The 20,773-nt window shown below is 36.8% G+C and overlaps 5 protein-coding genes across 6 annotated transcripts; 2 read left to right on the top strand and 3 right to left on the bottom strand.

The window, feature by feature from the left end:
• Window positions 1-332: 332 nt before the first annotated feature.
• Window positions 333-1,551, bottom strand: LOC107037486 (60S ribosomal protein L23). Its single transcript, XM_015256054.1, has 4 exons — window positions 1,462-1,551; window positions 1,126-1,209; window positions 784-912; window positions 333-597 (listed from the first exon to the last, which is right to left on the bottom strand). Exons 1-4 carry the CDS (start codon window positions 1,472-1,474, stop codon window positions 401-403), a joined length of 423 nt encoding a protein of 140 aa, XP_015111540.1. The 5' UTR covers window positions 1,475-1,551; the 3' UTR covers window positions 333-400.
• Window positions 1,552-1,946: 395 nt separating this feature from the next.
• Window positions 1,947-5,058, top strand: LOC107037541 (metaxin-2). 2 transcript variants are annotated; one of them, XM_015256152.2, is made up of 4 exons: window positions 1,947-2,155; window positions 2,472-3,051; window positions 3,673-3,810; window positions 4,144-5,058. In XM_015256152.2, exons 1-4 carry the CDS (start codon window positions 2,110-2,112, stop codon window positions 4,298-4,300), a joined length of 921 nt encoding a protein of 306 aa, XP_015111638.1. In that variant the 5' UTR covers window positions 1,947-2,109; the 3' UTR covers window positions 4,301-5,058. The 2 variants fall into 2 exon arrangements, with proteins under 2 accessions (XP_015111638.1, XP_015111639.1); XM_015256153.1 differs by lacking the exons at window positions 3,673-3,810; window positions 4,144-5,058 and adding an exon at window positions 3,274-3,666.
• Window positions 5,059-5,455: 397 nt separating this feature from the next.
• Window positions 5,456-9,113, bottom strand: LOC107037540 (CTD small phosphatase-like protein 2). The gene is made up of 2 exons (XM_015256151.1): window positions 8,981-9,113; window positions 5,456-8,236 (listed from the first exon to the last, which is right to left on the bottom strand). The coding sequence occupies exon 2, from the start codon at window positions 8,217-8,219 to the stop codon at window positions 6,771-6,773; it is 1,449 nt and encodes a 482-aa protein (XP_015111637.1). The 5' UTR covers window positions 8,220-8,236; window positions 8,981-9,113; the 3' UTR covers window positions 5,456-6,770.
• Window positions 9,114-9,578: 465 nt separating this feature from the next.
• On the top strand, window positions 9,579-13,657 carry LOC107037479 (activating signal cointegrator 1 complex subunit 2). The gene is made up of 7 exons (XM_015256040.1): window positions 9,579-9,739; window positions 10,361-10,438; window positions 10,523-10,683; window positions 10,927-11,490; window positions 11,781-12,216; window positions 12,327-12,757; window positions 13,021-13,657. The coding sequence occupies exons 1-7, from the start codon at window positions 9,698-9,700 to the stop codon at window positions 13,556-13,558; spliced, it is 2,250 nt and encodes a 749-aa protein (XP_015111526.1). The 5' UTR covers window positions 9,579-9,697; the 3' UTR covers window positions 13,559-13,657.
• Window positions 13,606-15,966, bottom strand: LOC107037480. The gene is made up of 3 exons (XM_015256041.1): window positions 15,735-15,966; window positions 15,557-15,664; window positions 13,606-14,736 (listed from the first exon to the last, which is right to left on the bottom strand). Exons 1-3 carry the CDS (start codon window positions 15,740-15,742, stop codon window positions 14,052-14,054), a joined length of 801 nt encoding a protein of 266 aa, XP_015111527.1. The 5' UTR covers window positions 15,743-15,966; the 3' UTR covers window positions 13,606-14,051.
• Window positions 15,967-20,773: the final 4,807 nt, after the last annotated feature.

Below are 20,773 nucleotides of genomic sequence, written 5' to 3'. Positions count from 1 at the left end.
GAATAATTTTATTCCTTTTAGTCGAAGCAAATAAATAATTCAATTGATAATTTATTAGCAAGAGAAAACGAGCGAATAAATTCACTAGTTGATTAATCGAGTCTTGAGAAGATAATTGATAATTGTCGTGAAGAATTCACTGATTTTGGACTGCCTTTACAACTGATTAAAGTTGATCGATACCATGAATCTAATGATTGCAATTTATTATTATAGAATTAATTAAGTCCGATCACGTCATCCGTCGTTAATTTCCTAAGGTAATGCATCAACTAAAATAAAGATTGAGGTATGCAGAGAGAATAAAGATTTGTTGATAAAACAAAAATCGATTTCTTGGTTTTTTTTTTAAATCTGAATTTTATTGTGGAGAAAAATAAGGTATTACAGGTGTGGCTAATTACGCAATACTACTGGCATTGGATGCAATTCTTGGCCACAGATCTGCACATTCCTTAGCAACTGGTCCAGTGATGGCTGAGCCCTTCATTTCCCCTTTATTGTTGACAATAACACCTGCGTTATCCTCGAAGTAGATGAAAACACCGTCCTTCCTGCGGAAGGGCTTGCGCTGGCGGATAACTACTGCTGGCATAACTGTGAACAGACAAATGATCAGGGTTAATTCGGTAATTTTCCCCTGTTACATTTTGTGGGGAATTTTATAAGCAAAATTGTGGAGATAATTGGATAATTATCAAGTGGCACAAATGTTCTAAAGTGGAATATAAAATGTCAACTTTTAAATAATATACCTAATTATTTTCGCAATGAGTGACTCACCCTTTTTCCTGAGCTCAGGCTTTCCCTTCTTGACAGTAGCAACAATCATGTCACCTGATCCAGCAGCAGGGAGACGATTCAGTCGTCCCTTGATACCCTGAACAGCAATAACATAGAGGTTCTTGGCACCTGGAATGAAATTGTTCTTTAGTTGCTCTGTTTGAATATATCATAGAACGAGGCAAAACAAATTTAAAGAGATTCCCATCGGCTACTTATTTCAAATAGTATTTTTGTGGATTAAACCACTACAATACTCTTCTATTCCTCCCCTCGATAACTTAAAATGGGAAAACTGAGGTTATCAATCACAATCATTCCCGCAAGTCTCCAAAAGCTCACCAGTGTTGTCAGCGCAATTGATAACAGCACCCACAGGAAGACCCAGGGATATTCTGAACTTGGCTCCAGCTGATCCACCACGTCCTAATCATCAGATTAATAAAAAGAGAATTTCATGAATCAATCGATCTTGTATACTGTCCCACCATTGATGTCTCATGGCAGGAGGAAAATTTTTGCCCCTCAAAAATCCCATTATTCTAAATCATAAGAAAAAACGTTTGACTCTAACATATCAACAACCTCTTCCCTTTTAATCACATAATGTTAATTAAACTTGATCGACTATTTTCACTCGGATTTTCATGGATTTTCACAGATGTCAAAACAACTAACCTCTCTTCGACATTTTGGCGTTTTTTTTTAAGAGCAAGAACTCTGAGTCTATTGCGCACTTAGCTCGATCTGCTCACCTGTGTGCGCAACTCCGCCATTTTGTTGTGAATGTGAAGAGGGAAATTCAAATCAAAATTCAAGTGTCATTATTTATTCAATATTTTTTATCAAGTTATTGAATTTAGAAAGAAAAATTGACATGTTACTACAAGAGACTTTAGATAAAATAATGAAGGATAATGAATCGTCACTCCAAGATAAGATTCTAGCGGCTCTAGATGGTGACCTAGAGCAGCACAAGGTTATGTATTTGTCCAAAACATAATGTTATTAATTAAAAATTGACGAATAATGATTTTTTCTATCATTTGGACAGAACAATTTACTGAAACGAAGTGAAAAAAACTGGATAATTGGCGAAAATAATGCCAATACAAAACTAGGTAAGTAGGAAATTGATTTATCGATTGAGGGCGGAACGGTGGGAAGTCGGGAAGAGTGGACATTCGGCGGTTTACTTTATTAGTCCTTCGTGCACGCATTTAGCCTCAGATATCAATTCTTCCGGATAAAAACACATGTATAAAAGTTTGTTATTACTTTACAAGAGAGAAATTTAGCGATATTTTTTGGGATTGATGAGATAATATGCCGGAACCGTTGTTGACAGAGGTCATGGAGTTGGAGCTGGGAGGTAATAAAGAATGTACAATTATTATTAGATACTTGGAGGGAAATATTTGGGTTGAGACAATTTATTTATGTTGTCCAAGATAGGATAGAAATCATAAAATGAAATTTTTGACAATATCTTGGAATGAAAGGGAGATATCGAAATTTTTATTCCAACTTTTTTTGTAGTCAGTAATTAATAATAATTATAAAAAAATGCTCGACATGAATTTTTTACAAAAATAGAATTTATTCATATAGTTATTTAAGTTGGAATTTGCTATTCGAATTGGTTTTTCATAGCGTACGTAGAGACTAACATAGATTGACTCTTTCAGCCCAGGAGCCATGGCCCCAGCCCATAAAACTGTACCAGCCCTACGAAGTCGAGCAAATTCTCCTCCCAGACAATGCCAACTGTCTGGCAGTCCAGGCATTCCTCCACATGTTGAACCTAGAGTACCAAATAGAGCCCAGAAAAAACGCTGAGTACATGTCCCCCTCGGGTCGAGTGCCTTTCATCCAGTGTGGAGCGTTTGTTGTCTCTGACTTTGATAATATAGTATCATTCGTGGGGAACAAAGGGGCCAGGCTCTCCCAGGACTTGGATGACACTGAAAAAACAGACATGAGGGCTTACATATCACTCGTTAATAATGGTCTTGCTAATGCTGAGCAGTACATATGCTGGGTGGACCCAGCAACTCTCGAGGATGTCACTAAACCTAGGCATGGCTCGGTGTATCCCTGGCCTTTAAATCATATTCTCAACTGGCAAAAACAGAGACAAATTACGAAAAAATTAAAGGTCCTGGGCTTATACAATAAAAGTCTTGAGGAAATTTATCAGGATGTGAAAATGTGCTGTACTGCATTATCTGAGAGACTCGATGGGAAGCCCTATTTTTATGGAAACAAGTGAGAGAGTTTTTTTTTTTCATTTTTAAATACACTGGTGAGGGGATAAAACAGAATCTGTTCAGAATCTAAGGAAGGCGACTTGTTATTTAGACCTTATTTTTCTCTATAAAAAAGGTCGGAGATCAATCCGTTGAATGTTAAATTCAGTTATTCTGTTTTATCAATGCACAACATGTTGTATTTTTTTCGATGGATATTTATGAGACATTTGTTTTCAAGCCCATGTGAGCTAGATGCTCTTGTTTACGGCCACATTCATGCAATCCTGAGATCCCAGGCTGTTCCATCCCTCCAGGGTCTCGTTAGAGTCATCAGGGGTTACCCTGAACTCATTGATCACTGCAAACGTCTCGAGTCGGATTTTTTCAACGGGGAACAGACGGTTGGGGAGGAGATTGAAATTGTTGATGAAGAGGACGCACTCTGGGATATTTCCGACTCTATTGAGATCCTTCCTCCATTGTCCAATAGCTCCTCTATCCAATAAAATTCTTCATCATTCAGTTCTTCATTTTATTCCATATATATATTCATTTCACATATTTGGATATCTTATTTTTTTTATACATCATGAAATATGGGAAAAAGAAATATGACAAAAAATTAAATCTATTCCAGAGGACCTAAAGAACTTGATGCTCTAGTATTTGGTCATCTCTTTACAATTTTAACAACACCACTCCCAGCAAAGAGGCTGGCTGAGATTGTCAAGGAGTTTCCAGATCTGGTTGATCTTTGTAAAAGAATCGAGAAGAGGTATTTCCAACGTAACGAGGATTAGGAGAGGCTCGATTGCTCGAGGTTCAGATACATCGAGATCAGATACATGGACATTGATAGATCAAAATTTTTATGCCTAGCGAATAACAAAAATCAATTCGACTCGACCGGACGGGTCTTTTGTTCAATCATGTGACGTGGAAAAATTTTTCGTCCATCTGTTAATTTCATTTTTTATGTTACTTCGGGTCTGAGGGTAATCTGAAACTCGTGCAATTGAGTGATTAATAATTGAATTAATGTTGAAAATTGTAGAAAAATATTAAATATATAAATAATTGTTTAAAAAACGAAAAATCATGGTTTCAGCTTTTTTTCCTTACGTACTATTGAGAACGAGGCTACTAACAGGACAAATCGAGAGCGAGTGCGTAGTGAGGACTGCTTGGACAGTTTGATTGACAATCATTGTGCTAGAGTTAATAGAAAACAAAAATCGGGATTTTTTTACTTTCCTGTTCTGTGATTGATAATTTTCAATCGTTCATTATTTATTTATTTATTTATTTTTACAAAATTTTTTTGTGCATGCATCATGCATTTGAAATTATAATTGGATTGTCAAGTGGTAAATTCATGAGTAAATTGGGAATTTTCGTTAATTTCTTACTAATCGCAGGGATGAATGAGTTTAGAGGAAAAAAATCTAGAAATAATGTCGTACATTTTCCTCTAGAATGACTCGTCATCGAGATTATTCGATATTTAACTCAAGGGTTGGTAAAAAATGTCAGTTTTGCTGCATTTTATCAGTTCATTACACCAAATTATCAATCCAATTACAAAGTGTAATTGCAAGTTGAAGAGTGAATTTTGTCATCGAATGAATGACGTGTGAACGTAAAAAAAATCAGAAATTTGGAAGGGTCAATTGGATCACGAATAGAACTAAAAAAAACTGCCCTTTGTATTTTTTTTTACATTTCATATATGTATTTATTATGATAGATTTCTAGGTACATACTGTGTAATGAATATCGACTCAACTAATAATTATTCAGTGAAAAATTAAAGTTTGTGCGATAAAACCAATTAAAAAAACTAATTGTAAGACTGATACAATAATATTTGTAAAAACATCAACATGTTCTGCCTTTGATATTCTCCATGGGATTTTAAATTGAAAGTAATCACATTTCTTTTGAAATACTCAACTGTACGAGTAATGTAACAATTCATTCATACCTTACGTTTAACAATAGTGATTAAATCATCATCTTGAGATACAATAATTCATGTGTTTTGTTTTATATATTCATTTATTTTCCTTTGATGGCCGTTTACCAGACTGAGATAAGAAGAATTGTCAAAATTTCTTGAAAATTATTTCAATCTGAAACGATAAATTATTTATTATGCTCATTGATTGTCACAATGGAAAATCATTCATTCAAAATTGAGGAGTACGACTGCACAAATTTACTGAACTTAATCATTAATAGTACATTAGAGTACAAGGGCACAAATTTCGTTTTCAACGAATGTGTAATTTACAGGCCGAGCCGAAGGCGAGATCTGTACACACATTCGTTGAAAACGAAATTTATTACCGAGTGCTCTATAATATTTTATGTCAAGTCGTGCAGAAGTCGAGTTTTGAGCAAGCTGCGCGAAGCGCAGCGTGCGATAAACTCGACTTATTGCACGGTGCGACATAAATAAAATAATTGAAAAAAAAAAACATGTCAATAATTCTTATCTCAGTTTAGTCCCCAGGGAAGCAGCTATATGGTTCAATTTGTTTACCTATTTCTTATGATTAATCTATGCATTAAAGTCATTTATTTATTTTCATCTCAGACAAATATAATCCAAGTAGGAAAATAATAATGAGTGGCGGAAGAATAAAATTATCAAGAGAGAAAATGGAGCAGAGATGAATTGAAATCTGCAGTGTGTAAATAATTGCACGGAAAATATCATCATACAAAGTTCACTGGACTCCTCCTGTCTACAAAAAAACTATAAAAAAATATTTCTACAAAATATTGTTCGTGAAGATTTCTAACGATTTTTCCATTAATTATGTCCGAAGCAAGAAATAAAAATAAAAAATAGGGACTTGAAGATGTCGGCCAGCCGTTCTCAAATTTGTCTAAAACGCCTCTACAAGATTCTTCAATTAATTTTGTTCAATTCAGCCCAATTATATCAATTATTATTCCTAAGTATACACTGATTTTTTTATTTATCAATTCTATACTTACTATTGCATGATTTTTGTTTCCCTCTTCAGGAATATAAATTGAATTTTCAATTTTATTTAAAAATGTTTCTTCATGTCTCTCAGATATGAAGAAAAATTTGTATCGTAAATGAGACTATATTATTTGTTTCATTCTCTCGCTCTTGTTGAAAGGTGTTTGCTTCTTTTTCATATATGAGATTTTGGTGGGTTTTCGTGTTAAACAATGACTAAAGAATTGTTTTATATTAGTCCATTGATAAAAGGAAAATTTGGATTACTGTGAGATTTCTTAATAAAATTAACGATTCAGTGGTGAAATGTGGATTAAAAACACTTGATTTTTCACATTTTCTTGTCTTGAATGCTAAATCATCTAGGTGAGAAAGTGTCAGGAGGGATTTTCGTCGTAAATTTCATGGGTTTTTACTTCATTCAGATTTTTCCATCACTCTTTTGCCAATTTTTTTTCGCATTTTAATAATTTTTTTTCTTGCCAAGACCTCTTAAACACGTACGAAAAAATCTCATAGAGAAACCCAGCAACTTCATAACAGTATCGTCCAATAGATTTTTCCATCAAATTCTTTAGGTTATCCGACAAAATTTCTATGCGTGATGACTTCCCCAATCATCCCTTCCCAACGAAAACTTTAACACAGCCCCCTGAACCCATGTTCAATGCCAAGGAACCTCCAAAAATTTGTGCTCCACCCCGATATGTAGAGACTACCCAACCCCCTTAAAAAAATTAATCAGGTGGAAGAAAGCTGAACAATCGAAACTGTTCCCTAATATGCGGTCTAACATCCCCACCCCAGTGTACTAAATTCTCTAAAAATGGTAGAAGCTTCATCAACTCGTTATCATTTCTATCAGCAAACCAGCTCTCAATGGGAATTCCATTCTCCAATTGATATCCAAAAGCCTGGGGACTGTTATCAATGATAACAGTCTTCGATAGATCCCTCCCAAGAATGGAGAGATCCTTGATGTAATTCCCATTGACACAGACACAGTGTTCCCTGAAAAGCCTGTACTTGATGAGTTTCCTCGTGGGATCGAGAAGATTCATCAGTTTGTTGGCATAAACCCTCTTGCTAGCAGTGAACAGGATGACCTCGTACAGTCCAGCAACATGTTCTAAAAATTCCCGAAAAAAGGGTCTTGTCCTCACGAAGACAGTGTACGTGACATCCTGAAAGATAACAGGAAATCTGAAGGCAGCATCCGAAAGCTCCTGAAGGCTGCAATGAACAAGAGTCTCATCAAGATCCAAAACAAGACTGAACTCCGGACTCGATCGAGTCTTTAGGGGCAATGCTGGACACCTGGCCCTCATGGCTGGAGTCAACGGTGGCAGATGCTTGATGAATACATAGGGATCAAAGGGTAGCCAGTCGTCCTGGACCTGGGTGACCATCTCACACGACTCGACAATCTCCTCTGAGCCCACGTCCATGTACTTGATTTCCTGATACTCCAATTCCTGATATTCCTGGTATTTATCCTCCAAATTGCCATTGTCATCGGAATTTTCCAACTCGAGTGTCGATGTCAGATTGTTTGACTTGTTGTCGTAGTACTTTTGGCTGGTTGAGGAAGAGCTGCATGACATGAAGTTGTTGTAGTAGTCGCTGTCTGTCTGTTCAGTTGTGCAGATTGTCGAGTAATGGAGGGAGAGAATATCGACCACTGCTAGAACAGAGTTCTGGGGAGAATTTTCAGTGTCCTCGATGGAGTCCTCTTGGAGGAGAGTTGATAGGTCCTGAGTGATCAGATCGGTGATTTGTTTGGACGAGTTCTGGGGCTCAGGGGATGGAATTTTTGGGACATTTGGCTCGTTCTGATTGGGGAAGAGGGTCCAGTTTTCTTTGGATTCTTCCGAGTTCTTGGGGGGATCCTTGGGCTCCTGGGGACGACGGGCTGGTGTCGACGTTACCATCGAGCGTTTTATCGGCTTCCGGAGGCGCGGACCTCGACGTGTCGGAGGAGCTTTCGAGAAGTGGAGAACATTTTCCTTGCAGGCTTCCTTCAGCAGGGACGGGGGACGACGACGCCAACGTGAGAGACGGTTGCAACGACTCGATGTAGTTGCTGCGACTTTTCGGACTCCTGGGGTCTGCAGACGAGGGAGCTTTGAGATTGAGGTGATGCGACCACGGAGACGTCTTCCCACATGCTCACTTCGCAACCACATTGCGGCAACTATCACTGCTGGAAATTTATTATATGTATATATTTTTTTAAAAATATTTTCGCTTGCATGGGGGATTAAACCGGCTAAAATGGACATTTGGGAAATTTTTTCAAATCGATTCAGCTCAGGCTGGGCTCATTACAAAGAGAGGAATAAGCCAAAGGGAAAAAACTACTCCATTACATCAGTAATTGTTGAATAAAGTTTCAAAATAATGAACCCGAACCAACTATTTCAAATGATATTCCTTCATTTTTAACTATCCAAAATATTGTTGTAATCTTCATGAGCAAATCCGAGTAAATAAATACGATAATCTCCCCGAAACAACTATTTCAAACAATATCAAAATTCATTTCCAAAAAATCTCTTCATCCCCTCTCGCTTCCTCGGCGCGTTCTTCCTGGCGCCGGTAACCGTCCCCTCCTCGCAGAGTCCATTATCGATTTGGCGTGGGTGGTCGACCCACTCTCAGAGTTCTCCATTCCAAAACTCCATTTGCCCTCCAAAAAACTGGGGCCCTCCCCCCAAAAGATATTTCATCGATCGATTCTACCCAGCGGGGATCAATGACAATTATTAATTGAATTGAAACAAAAAATGAAGCGTTTGAAAGTGGTGTCGCGACGACACCAACCGGCGGTTGGTCGGAGGGGCGAGGGGAGCGGTAAAAAAATTCAGACGCAGACGAAAAATCGCGCGAAAACCAATGGACCAAAGCCCACAATCATCGGTATAATCAAATGTATTCAAGGACTTACCATTTTTTCATGAGCCTATCAACACGATAAAACCATTTTCAATCACCACTCGCCAATTATTTTACGATTATTGTTGACAAAATAACGCCGTTGATACGCTTACGCTTTTTCCATCCCCCACCCGACCCACCAAACTAAACAAATATGGCGGCCGATGAAATGAGAAGAGTTCGCGGGGGAAGGGAGGACGCTGGCTGGCTGGCAAATCACTACTGTAGACTAATCAAGTACTAAACAACTACATCAAACCTTTATGAATAATGAATAATTAATTTATTATTTCGAAATTTCATAATGTTTTCCTCTGTTTTTCAAATTAATTGTTTATAGTTTTGTTTTTTTATACTTGGATATTTGATTGGAGAAGATAGTGCTTCCGGTAAAAATTGGCGGCGATTTCAAAAACGGGAATATGTTTTTGCAGACTATTTTAATAATCATTGCGTCTATTTTGTTTCCCCTGCCTTGTGTTATGGGAGAAAATGATGATTTTAGTATTGATTTCCTCTCGTTTTTAATATTTTTTTTTCTTAAAAGAGTTATTTCTATTTTGTTTTGAAATCTTGGAATTGGAGTTATGGAGTCTTCGTTTGTCGTCAACAGCTGATATATATAACGTGGAGAATCACCGCTGAGGAATATTGCAAACTTGAAATTCTAGAAAAGAGGATTGGATATTAATTGGCTGTCGTGGTTATTGTTAATGGTTCACTTTTCATGATGAATGACAAATTTGGGAGGCACTCGGTCGTATTTCAGGTGAGTCTATCAATATGTTTATTGAAAATGCCATTGCGAGGTTAGGAAATATTTTCAAAAATTAAGGACATCTGATTTTTCTTCTCCTTCTATTCAGTTTTTCTGTGTGATTTAAGGATGTTCGACACCCTTTTAGCCAAAATTGACGTTGTTTTCATTTTTCTGGCAAATTATCGATGGAAGTGACGTGAAAAAATATAACGATTTTGTGGTTTGTCATTCTTTAATGGCTCACGAAGTTGCGTAGTGGTGCGATAATTTTCATGCGTTTTTTCTACAGTTTTGTGATTCTTTTTAAAAGTTTAAAGAAAACGCAGGAAAATGTTCGCACCACCTTAAAATTTCGTCAGTCATTAAATAATGACAAAACGCAAAAACGTTATATTTTTTCACGTCAATTCCATCACAAGTTTGCCAGAAAAATTTAAAAAAACGTGAATTTTGGCAGAAAGGGTGTAGAACATCCTTAATGATAAATGATTGAGAAACAATAAATTTAAAACGCACAGATGAATCAACGAAATTAGAAAAATTGGAAAATTTCTCGCGTATTGATGAGCTCCCCGATATTGATATTTGAATGTAATTATGGTTGAGCTTTCCATCGTTTTGAATTTTTAGAATTTGGATCATTTGCCTGTAGAGAAAGTACAGCTGGCTGTGCAAGAGAATGGAACCACACGGTCTGTTTCGGCTTTGGTAATGATTTTTTTTTATATTGACAATAGTAATGAATGTTTTTGAGACTTCTTGAACAAGTGGTTTGTCTTTTTTTTATTGCAGTCAAATTTTTGGGTGGAGAAGCGACACTTTCTACACTATGAGGAGCCATTTATTTATGGAGATAATGGGCAGGAGATCCTGGGATCGAAAGACAGATGGTTGAAGATTTTGAATCATTTAAATAAGGATTTCCAGTGGCTGCTGTGTCTCCCTTATCACAAGTGAGAATTCATTGACAAAACATAAAAAGGCAGTTTTTAAATTTCAGTTCATTATTTATGAGAAATTGTCAAGACATTTTTTATTAGCAATTTTCAATAAAAAATGCCCTTCGACATTTTTTCTCAAAATCAATAATTATCCGAATAATTAGGGAAATTCATTGCCAATTGGATTTTTTATCTTTCAACATTTTCACTTTCACATTCATTCTAAACCATCTATTCACCTAAAATATCTTTCAGATTCTGGTCTAATATTATTTACAACGAATCCATAATCAAGTCAATGTCAATTTTCCTCGTCGATTCTCCGACATTTTACACCATTGAGAAATTCCCCAACGACGAGAGAATGCATGGAGCTTTTGAACATCTCGCTCGTAACGTCCTGATAACATTCGCGAGAATAGTGACGAACCAAGAGAGTTCAATTGAGTTCATGGATAAAGACTACCACGGTAAATTGATATACGATAAATATCTGATGACAGTTACAATCATGTGGGATCTGTGTCAACTCTACGGTCGTGATAATGATAAAGTCGTGGAGAAGATAGTCAGCAGTGCGATTAAACTGAATCCCCTGTATTCAACTGATTTCAAACAGGCTGTTGCATTTCTCATCGAGGTCTTCACAACCATTGAACAAAAAATTGAAAATTCGAGATCAAAAGACCTAGAGATGAGTGTTAAAGACATTGAAGATATGGTAGTGCATTTACTGGATCTCTCGACGACTATTGAAGTCTTTTTGAAGATATATTCTCCAGCTATTCAGTTGTTTTCTACAGACAACTTCATTGCAAAGTAAGTAAAAAGAGCGAAACAAAGAATAAAATTTTGAGGAGAGAAATTGTTAACATAAAAAATAATTCATAAAAATAACTGCACAAACCACAACAATTTCGAAGTTATTTACGGAATTCAATCATCAATAAAAAATTTAAAAAACATGCCAATAATAAGCAGTTATATGTTATATTTTTTATTTATCAATTCTGTACAAGTTTTAATTTCATTTAAACATGTCTCTTCATGTCTTTATTCAGGTAGAGAAAATTTCGAGATTTATTTCAATATATCAACATTTTTTGCAGACTAGTAACAGTTTACGGGACAACTCTCCCCCAGATCTACAAACAATTAGAGATCATCGGTTGTGATGAGGATAATCTGATTGACTACGCTGAGACAAAGCATTTCCTAGAAATCACGAGAGTATCGATGATCAAGGTCTTCAGGACCATTATCCACCGAGACATTGCTCTGATCCTGGAACAGCCTGATCCATCCAAAGACAAGGACGCCAGTCAACGTGTGGACAAGTTTCTGAATCACCTGACTGCAACTGTTATGGAGAAGGACTTCCTCAAGGATTACAACACATTCTACCCCATCGACATTGATCTAGATCTTGTTGCCCAAATAACTGATGAGATCGATCACTTGAAGAAGAATTTTATACTTCAGTCTGTCTCTCTGGCATTAGTGGACCAAAATCTTCCTATTAATGCTATTGATCCATCCATCAATGTAAGTCACATAAAAACGTCAAAACTTTTTCGATAATGAAGTAAAAAAAAAATTATGTTCCTTTCAAACACTTTGAAATAATGAATGACAAATCTTCATCTTTTTTTCAGTGTTTCCAGAATTCATCCAGGATTCATTTAAACGCTTCAGCTAGCCACAAAAAAAATCATGAAACACCCCAGACAAATTATGTGAATAACACTCCTGCTGATACTAAAAATCAAGAGGATGGACTGCTAGATCTCATCAAAGAAGTGAAAGGAATAATGTGCCACTTGGGAGAAGGATTCATCGCTCAATGTCTGAAGCACTACAATAACAACCCATCAGCTGTGATAAACGCCCTCCTGGAGGACAGTCTACCGCAGGACCTGAAGGGGCTGGATCGAGAGCTGCCTTATATCCCACCAGATCCTATGGCAGCTTCCGCAGCTGTTGACGAGACACTCGGTTTCCAGCGTCTCAATGTCTTTGATGGGGATGAATTTGACATCATGACTCGTGATAGCATCGACACGACGAGGGTTCACAAAGGAAAAAAGTGTGTATTTATGACTTTGATTTGACTTCTTATTTTACTAAAACAAACGTTGATGCCATTCGATATTCCTTTTTTTTTTCAATTAATTGTTTATAATTGTTCTCATTGTCAAAAGCAATACGACCGCTGAGAATCATGCCTCAATTTATCAGCTATTAAATTTTCATTATACAATAAATGATTTGCTCATGATCTAATTCCTAAACAGATTGTGGAATAATTTTCTTGGTGAACTAATCTAATGTTTTTGTTATTTATTCCAGAAAAGACAAATACAAAAATCTCGACGAAATGTTGAACGACAAGTCATTTAAGAACGAGATGTCAACTATCTACCAAAAATATGGAATCGTTGAAGATGAATACGACGACGAGTATGATGACACTTACGACAGTCAAGACGTGGGTCCTGGAGGTGTAGATGACCCCGTGGAGATGGATGCCAAGTCCTTCACAATCCCCAGGATCTTACGAGTAGCAGAAAAACCTGAAGAGCGCCTGTCAGAGGATGACAATGACGAAGAGGAGGAATCAAAACCTCAGACGAGTCAAAATGGCAAAGCAAATTTCTGTGAGAATCCAGAGGTATTGAGAGCAAGAGCTGAACAGCGTCGATTATCGAGGGGTGGAGTTAGGAATAAACCCCAGGGGGATGTGGTTGGAAAGCCCAAGGGTCAGGGGAACGAGAAGGACGTTCTTGTGAATAGGGATAAGAAGAACACCAATAAATCGTCAAGGGCTAATCATAACAGAAGGTCTGGAGCCGAGTGGAAGCGACGGCAGGGCATGGTACCATCTTAATGGATGAATTGATGAGAAATTGATAGATTTTATTAAAAAATGTAATATTCAATGTAAAAATTATCTTTATTAAAGATTAAAATGTTTATATGAAAATGATACATTCTTCAATTTGTACTGGGACCAGAGCATTTTTCATTATTAATATACCATGATTAAATATTTACATTTAAAAGCTGAATGGATACAGTACATTATTAATTTGAAATTTCCTCACTATTGGGTTTATTTTCCACTATTATTTTAAAAAAGGTTTTTTGAAAATGATCATTTTTGGAGACTTCAGAGTAAAACTGAACGGCGATTGAAGAACATTTTACATTATCAAAATAAAAGAAAACAATCAAGATCACGTTCGAATATAGACGCGGACCTTGAAACACTGGCTCACTTAAAAAATAGATTAAAAAAAAATTAATTCAGAAGCCAACAAAGGATTCAATAAACGATTTAACAGATACAACCACATTATCACGAAGTATATGCAATTTTCCTATGGTTTCACAATAGTTAAACCTCTGATCCTAGTCATTTCCTCATTAATCTTGCCATGATACTCCTCATCGGACATGACTGGAGATGACGGCGAATGGGACGGATTATAAACCGGCGGCATCAACTGAGTGAACAATTTCGTAGTGTTTCCATAATAATCCAGTTGATTTAAAATAAGTGCATGTACACTGGGCTTTATATACTCCAGACGTTTTTCGAGGAACCAAGGGAGTTCAATGAGCAATCGAGAGTGAATGAGCTTCAGTTCTTTGGCAGCAACTTCCTCGCTCCTCCTCTCACGCTCCACCTTGGCGATATGGCTCGCAGTTCTATCCTTCTTCTCCTGAAGCTTTTTTATTCTGTTATAGGAGCACTTCCATGTGCCAACTAGTTCCTCTCGTTTCGCAAGGGCATCTTCCACCAGAGCGAATTCATCCCTTAGTTTTTTTAGGGGCTCCACGAAGGTTTTCCCAGTAAGTAACGAGAACTCATGGACTGTTTTGCCTGCTTGGGTTGTCACCGAGTGATAATTCTCTACTATTCTTCGAAAATCGTCGGAGAGGTGAGCTAGACCACTTGTACTCAAATTTGATGATAATCTTTGGTCCGCACGATCCAAGTTTATTATGGCTTCGAGGTATCGCTTTGCTTCTTTTGTCAGTTTTCGAATTGTTCCTTCAACACTGAAAATGGGCGGAAAATGAAATGGTGAAATTGGCTTACGGGCTACATTCCTCATTCCCAAATTTTTCTATCTGAAAATTGGCTTTTGAATTTTCTTTCCGAACATTTCTCACTAAAAATAATAGTTGATGTGAGGCAAGAATTTGAAATAAAAATACAGATTTCAATTTAAGGCTCGAGTGGATTATCTTTCGAAAGTTATCTCGATTGTTTTTCCATCTTCATAATGTAACATATATTCACAACTTCCATTGGATTTTACATCGCGTAGGAGTACCTAAAAATTATGATTGTACAGTCAAAACTGAATAGCAATTGGAGATCATTTCAACATTATCAACTGAATATAATGTGAAAAATTGATAGATTTGCAATTTTTCTAACGTAATTTTCCATATTAGCTCAAAGATTTGGAAAAAGGAGAAATTAGGAAAAATTTTTACCGAGAAACATAGAGAAACCCGTTAAATTTGATAAGATTTACTTGACAAAAATTGAAAATTGAAAATATAATTTCCAATGTCTGTGATGAATTACTACTTCGAAAATTATCATGTTTTTATGAAAACTTTCTTTTTGGTCCACAACTAAATTAATTCAACACAACAAAAGATCTCTTCGAGGGAACATATAATTTTTCGGCATAACTAATTTCTTCTCCCAGAAATTAGTTATGCCGATGGGAGAAATTGCAAACTTCCTTGTTGTTGATTTTCAGTATTAACAAGGGTATTCATAAAAAAGCATCCATCCCCCTTCGACGTTTACCACTTTAATGGTAAATTATAAATTCAAAAATTATATGGAGAATTGACATACTTGATTAATCTCTGCACAGCAATATCGAGATCCCGATCTTCATTGGGTGTTATCAGTGGAGGTGCTGGAGTTGGTCTTAGTGTTAGATAATTTTTCTTCCGTGGATTCCTAAATGAATAATGGAAATTAAAATCTGAATAAATTATTCCTTCAAGGATCATTTCTAAGTGTAACTCACCACGTCATTTCTATTCGGTGCGTTTGTATTCGATTCCTCAAGTCTTAACGTGACAGCGAAAAATAATAAATCGGTTGGAATGTACGTCATTCCGTTTGTGATGAGGAGCCGTGAGGTTAGGTCGAGCCGTGCAAAGATTGGCAGCCAGTCGTCTCTCTCGTTATCCGAGCCTCTTCAAGTTTAGTTGGCTCGTTATTCGACTGGCGTGGCAGTAGCGAAATTTGGATGGGAGCATCCTTTGGGCAAAATTCCAAAGGACCAAAATCCCAAACCGGAAATGAGGGAGGGGGAATGCTGAAATAAGAAGAGGTGCCATCTAACGATCGGAGTGAAATATAGTATCGCCTTGTTCCTGCAGAACAACACGATACGATGAGAATACTACCGGGAGCGCCCGGTATTTTTTTTTTTTTCAAAGGAAATATTGATCGAAGAGCAAATTCATTACAACAATAATATTCCGTGGCTATCGAACGCAATCGGAACAATTTTCATTAAAAAGAAATGTTTTGCAACAGCAGTAGGAGTTTATCGGGCGAGAACGACTACAATTTTTTTCTTTGAAAATAATAGATTTTCAATAAATTTTTGACAACATTTATACATGCAGTCTACCGGGTGGAACCGGCACTTTTTTCCCGAGGGAATATTATTTTTCCAACAATCTTTGACAACAATAATCTAGGCAGTCTACCAGGCGAAACCGGTACAGTTTTATTTTAGAAAGATATCTTTTTTTTGCATCGAAAGCTTCCATAAAAATGTATGCCACAGTCTACCGAGTGAAACCGGTACGGTTTTCTGCCAAGGAAACCATAAATTTTCAACAACAATAATATAGACAGTCTACCGGGCGAAACCGGTACAGTTTTATTTTTGAAAAATATATTTTTTTTTGCAACAAATGCTGTCATAAGAATGAAACCAACAATCTACCGGGTGGAACCGGTACGGTTTTCTGCCAAGGAAACTATAAATTTCCAACAACAATGATATAGACAGTCTACCGGGTGAAACCGGTACAATTTTCTGCTGCGGAAACATTATTTTTTCTAAAAAATTTCAACAACAATAATATAGGCAGTCTATCGGGCAGAACCGGTACGGTTTTTAAAAAAAAAAAAACTTTTTTTGCAACAAATGCTTTCATAAGAATGAAACCAACAGGCTACCGGGTGGAACCGGTACGGTTTTCTGCCAAGGAAACTATAAATTTTCAACAACAATAATATAGACAGTCTACCGGGTGGAACCCGTACAGTTTTCTGTCAAGGAAACCATAAGTTTTCAACAACAATGATATAGTCAGTCTACCGGACGTGACCGGCACGGTTTTATTTTAGAAAAATAGTTTTTTTTTTGCAAACAAATGCTTTTATGTAAATGAAAGCCACAGTCTACCGGGTGAAACCGGTAAAATTTTCTGCTGGGGAAATATTATTTTTTCTAAAAATTGTCAACTACAATAATATAGGCAGTCTATTGGGCAGAACCGGTACGGTTTTATTTAAAAACAAAATCTTTTTTTGCAACAAATGCTTTCATAAGAATGAAAGCCACAGTCTACCGAGTGAAACCGGTATGGTTTTCTGCCATAAGAACCCTAAATTTTTAACAACCATAATATACAGACATATACCCGACTGCCCGATAGACTGTCTACCGGGCGGAACCCGTACAGTTTTATTTCTTTTTAATATTTTTTTTGCAACAAATGCTGTCATAAGTATGAAACCAACAATCTACCGGGTGAAACCGGTACAATTTTCTGCTGGGGAAACATTTTTTTTTCTAAAAATTTTCAACAACAATAATATAGCAGTCTACCAGGTGGAACCGGTACAGTTTTATTTTAGAAGAATATCTTTTTTTTGCAACAAATACTTTCATAAAAATGAAAGCCACAGTCTACCGGGTGGAACCGGTACCGTTTAATTAAAAAAAAAAATCTTTTTTTGCAGCAAATGCTGTCATAAGAATAAAACCACTGTCTACCGGGTGGAACCGGTGCAATTTATCGGACGGAAATACTTTTCCAAAAAAAATTTAACAATATTATAGGCTGTCTACCGGGCGGGGACGGTACAGTTTTGTCTTGAAATAATATTGTTTTTGCAACAAATATCATGGTCCTGCAGATATATGGGGCATTCCATGTCAACTCGTGAGGTTTTAAACCTCATGGTGGTTTATGGTTTAAAGGTTTTAAACCTCAACTTCGAACGCAAGTTCTGGGTTCTGGTGATGAGTTACATGGAAAATTGTAGGGACAAAAAATGTGTTTTTGGATGAAGGAATGGAAAAAAAACGATTTTTTAATTCCATGTTATTTGGACATTTTTAGAGCATAAAAACCGTAATTTTGATAATATGAACTACAGATTAAGTAAATCATCCAGTGAACTGATTTAAAAAAATTATAACAGTGTTGGCACGCATTTTTACCAGAGTGTCAACGAACATTGAATTCCAGACACTTACTCAGTGAGTTATGGTCGAGAAGGAATTGGGTTTGACTTATGATGATTGAAATATTATTCAGTGAGGCGAGCATAGCAATTAGCACATGAGCAAGTCATTTAATGCAATATGCAAAATTAAGAGCTGATAGATTGGGTAATATTATTTTTAGTAGTCGCATTGCTTTTTGCAATGAGAATTATTATGAACAATTACTTGAAAAAACAAATATTGAAATTGACAGGAAAAAGGGCATAATAAAAAGGGCCTCAACAAGCGGCCGGGGTGGCGCTAGTTTTAAAAAAGACGAAGGCAATAAAATAGAAAAATATTTCATCGTTGACGGCAGAAATTTTGCATAAATACCTCTAGATATTAACGATTGAAGTCCAATACGTCACCAACGTTGGAAGTTTACAGGAATAATGCCCTACGTTTTTCTTGGTTTGGCACACTTAGGGATTTTATTTAAACTAATTGCTGTGAAGAAACGCCGAGAGTAATGGCTGCTTTGCACTTCGAAACTTTGCCTATTTCGTCTCCCTTGGGTAAATAGCAATAATGGAGACTGGCAGTTGTAAAATTTATATTTTGCCGGCGCTTTGGCGGAAGCCCTAAAGTTGGATAACTACTGGTAGTCCAGTATGTACGCTGGCTACGTGTGCAATACTCCATCTGGCCTACAAATTCCCACATGAAATCCATTATTCCAAGACCAATCCCAGTTTAGTATTTGAAATCCACAATTATCTTGGCTTGCAATTGGTTGGAAACTAATGATGAACAACGCCATCCACATTTCATCATGAGTGGAGCTGATTCACCACATGATGGTTCTCTTAAAACTACATAAATGTTGGCATTCTAGGGGTAAACGAGGAAATCCTGGCAATCAATGATCGAGCGAATTTTGGGAAAGCGGCGTCAGTTTTTTCCATTTATTCACGAAGCCAACTTATAGAGTAACTTGAATAGACCTTTCAATTTTTAAAATTTTAATACGCCTCCGATTTGTCTTGCTTTCGGTTTTTTAAATCAAAGTTTTTAGTGCAAAAAAGCTTTAGTATCTCATTCGTTCTATGCTGTTAATACCGTGGAAACATGTCTACCGTGTATATTATTCCTCCAGAAAGTGAAGATGAAGAGGAATTGCATGAGGAAAATGAAGAGAACAGTTCAAAAAGAAAGTGCAAGAAGCATTCCCACAATAGGTATATCGTGGAAACAAATCGCTACAATTGGCATGCAACGTGTTGCCTCCGGACGAGACGATAAGAATATTGATACTCGTGTTTTAATATTGTTGGTATAATTTTTTTTTTTCGGTTGAAACAGATTCGTTCAGTGTGTGAACTCGAAATGTCACAGAAAGGGGAAAATTTCCGCTGATAAGGGAACATTTCAGCTCACTCAAGAGCACATGCGAACCTGCACTCCAAATCCTCATGCCGTGGAGATAGAAGAATTCAAGAAGGAATTCAAAGAAGGACTTCGTAAAAATCCTACGCAATCTGGCAAGAAGCTTTATAAAATTAAATAAAATTCGCTAGTAATTTATTGATTATTTAGCATTTCGCAGTCCAAAATCAGTAGATTTGGAAAGGACCGTTCTGGCCCGGTTAACCGACGCGAGGAGAATAAGTCCGGGTTGTGTCGGACGTACACGGCACATTAAAATCCATGACACATTTTCAAAATAGTCGTTCATTATTATTAATTGAAGAACGAGAAGATTATTCATCATGGAGATGCTTTTTAATGATTTTTTTATATCTTAAATACTTCTCCCTTAAGTTTTCTTCTCGATTTGAGTGACATCTTAAAAATACTGATGTTATTCTCTCTCGAGGGATGTTTTTCGAGATACGCAATAGCGTATCAGCCAAAGAAATTATGATAAGCATTTGAAAACAATAGTTAAATTCTACCGGGGACGACCGGCACAATAATCTCTCGGGGAAATCTCGTTTTTGTNACGTATACACACTCAATAAATTTTTGGTCGATCTGAAAGACACTGGAAGTCTACCGGTGCAATTGCCTCTCAACGTTTTTTTCCACTAATAAACATTCGATAACAATAATTATAGTCTACCGGACATGCCCGGCAGGTTTTTCTCTCGAGAAGATTTATTTTGCAGCAAACTCAACTGTGTCAATCTATGCACACGGTCCTGTTTAAATCATAGATTGGTCGTTTTTTTTAGATATCCCAAGGAGATGAGGCTCGCTTACGGCAAAAAGTTGAAGAAGATGGCAACGCGAGCGAAAAGAACGAGTAACCCAGTGATGTCAAAAGATCTGAAAGATATGTACGACAAACTGCAATCGTCGAAGGGCGAGAAGATGCTCCATTATGAATCTGGAAAACCGGAGAGATTGAGCGTACATCTCATTGAGAATCCCAACAACGAAGATGGATCAACGCCCCATTCGTTGCTATTCATCGACTTGGATTACATCCACGACGTGGAGAAGCTGGCTTCACCTCGCACCCTTGAAGGTTACTGCGATTCCACCTTTGACGCAGTGCCTAAAAGGGTGATGGTGAATAAAGTGAAGGGGTATCAGCTTTTAGT

Source organism: Diachasma alloeum, unplaced genomic scaffold (assembly GCF_001412515.2).
Source record: "Diachasma alloeum isolate Michigan unplaced genomic scaffold, Dall2.0 Dall_scaffold_00255, whole genome shotgun sequence".
Lineage (NCBI taxonomy): Eukaryota > Metazoa > Arthropoda > Insecta > Hymenoptera > Braconidae > Diachasma > Diachasma alloeum.
This window is presented reverse-complemented; position numbering and strand designations above follow the sequence as displayed.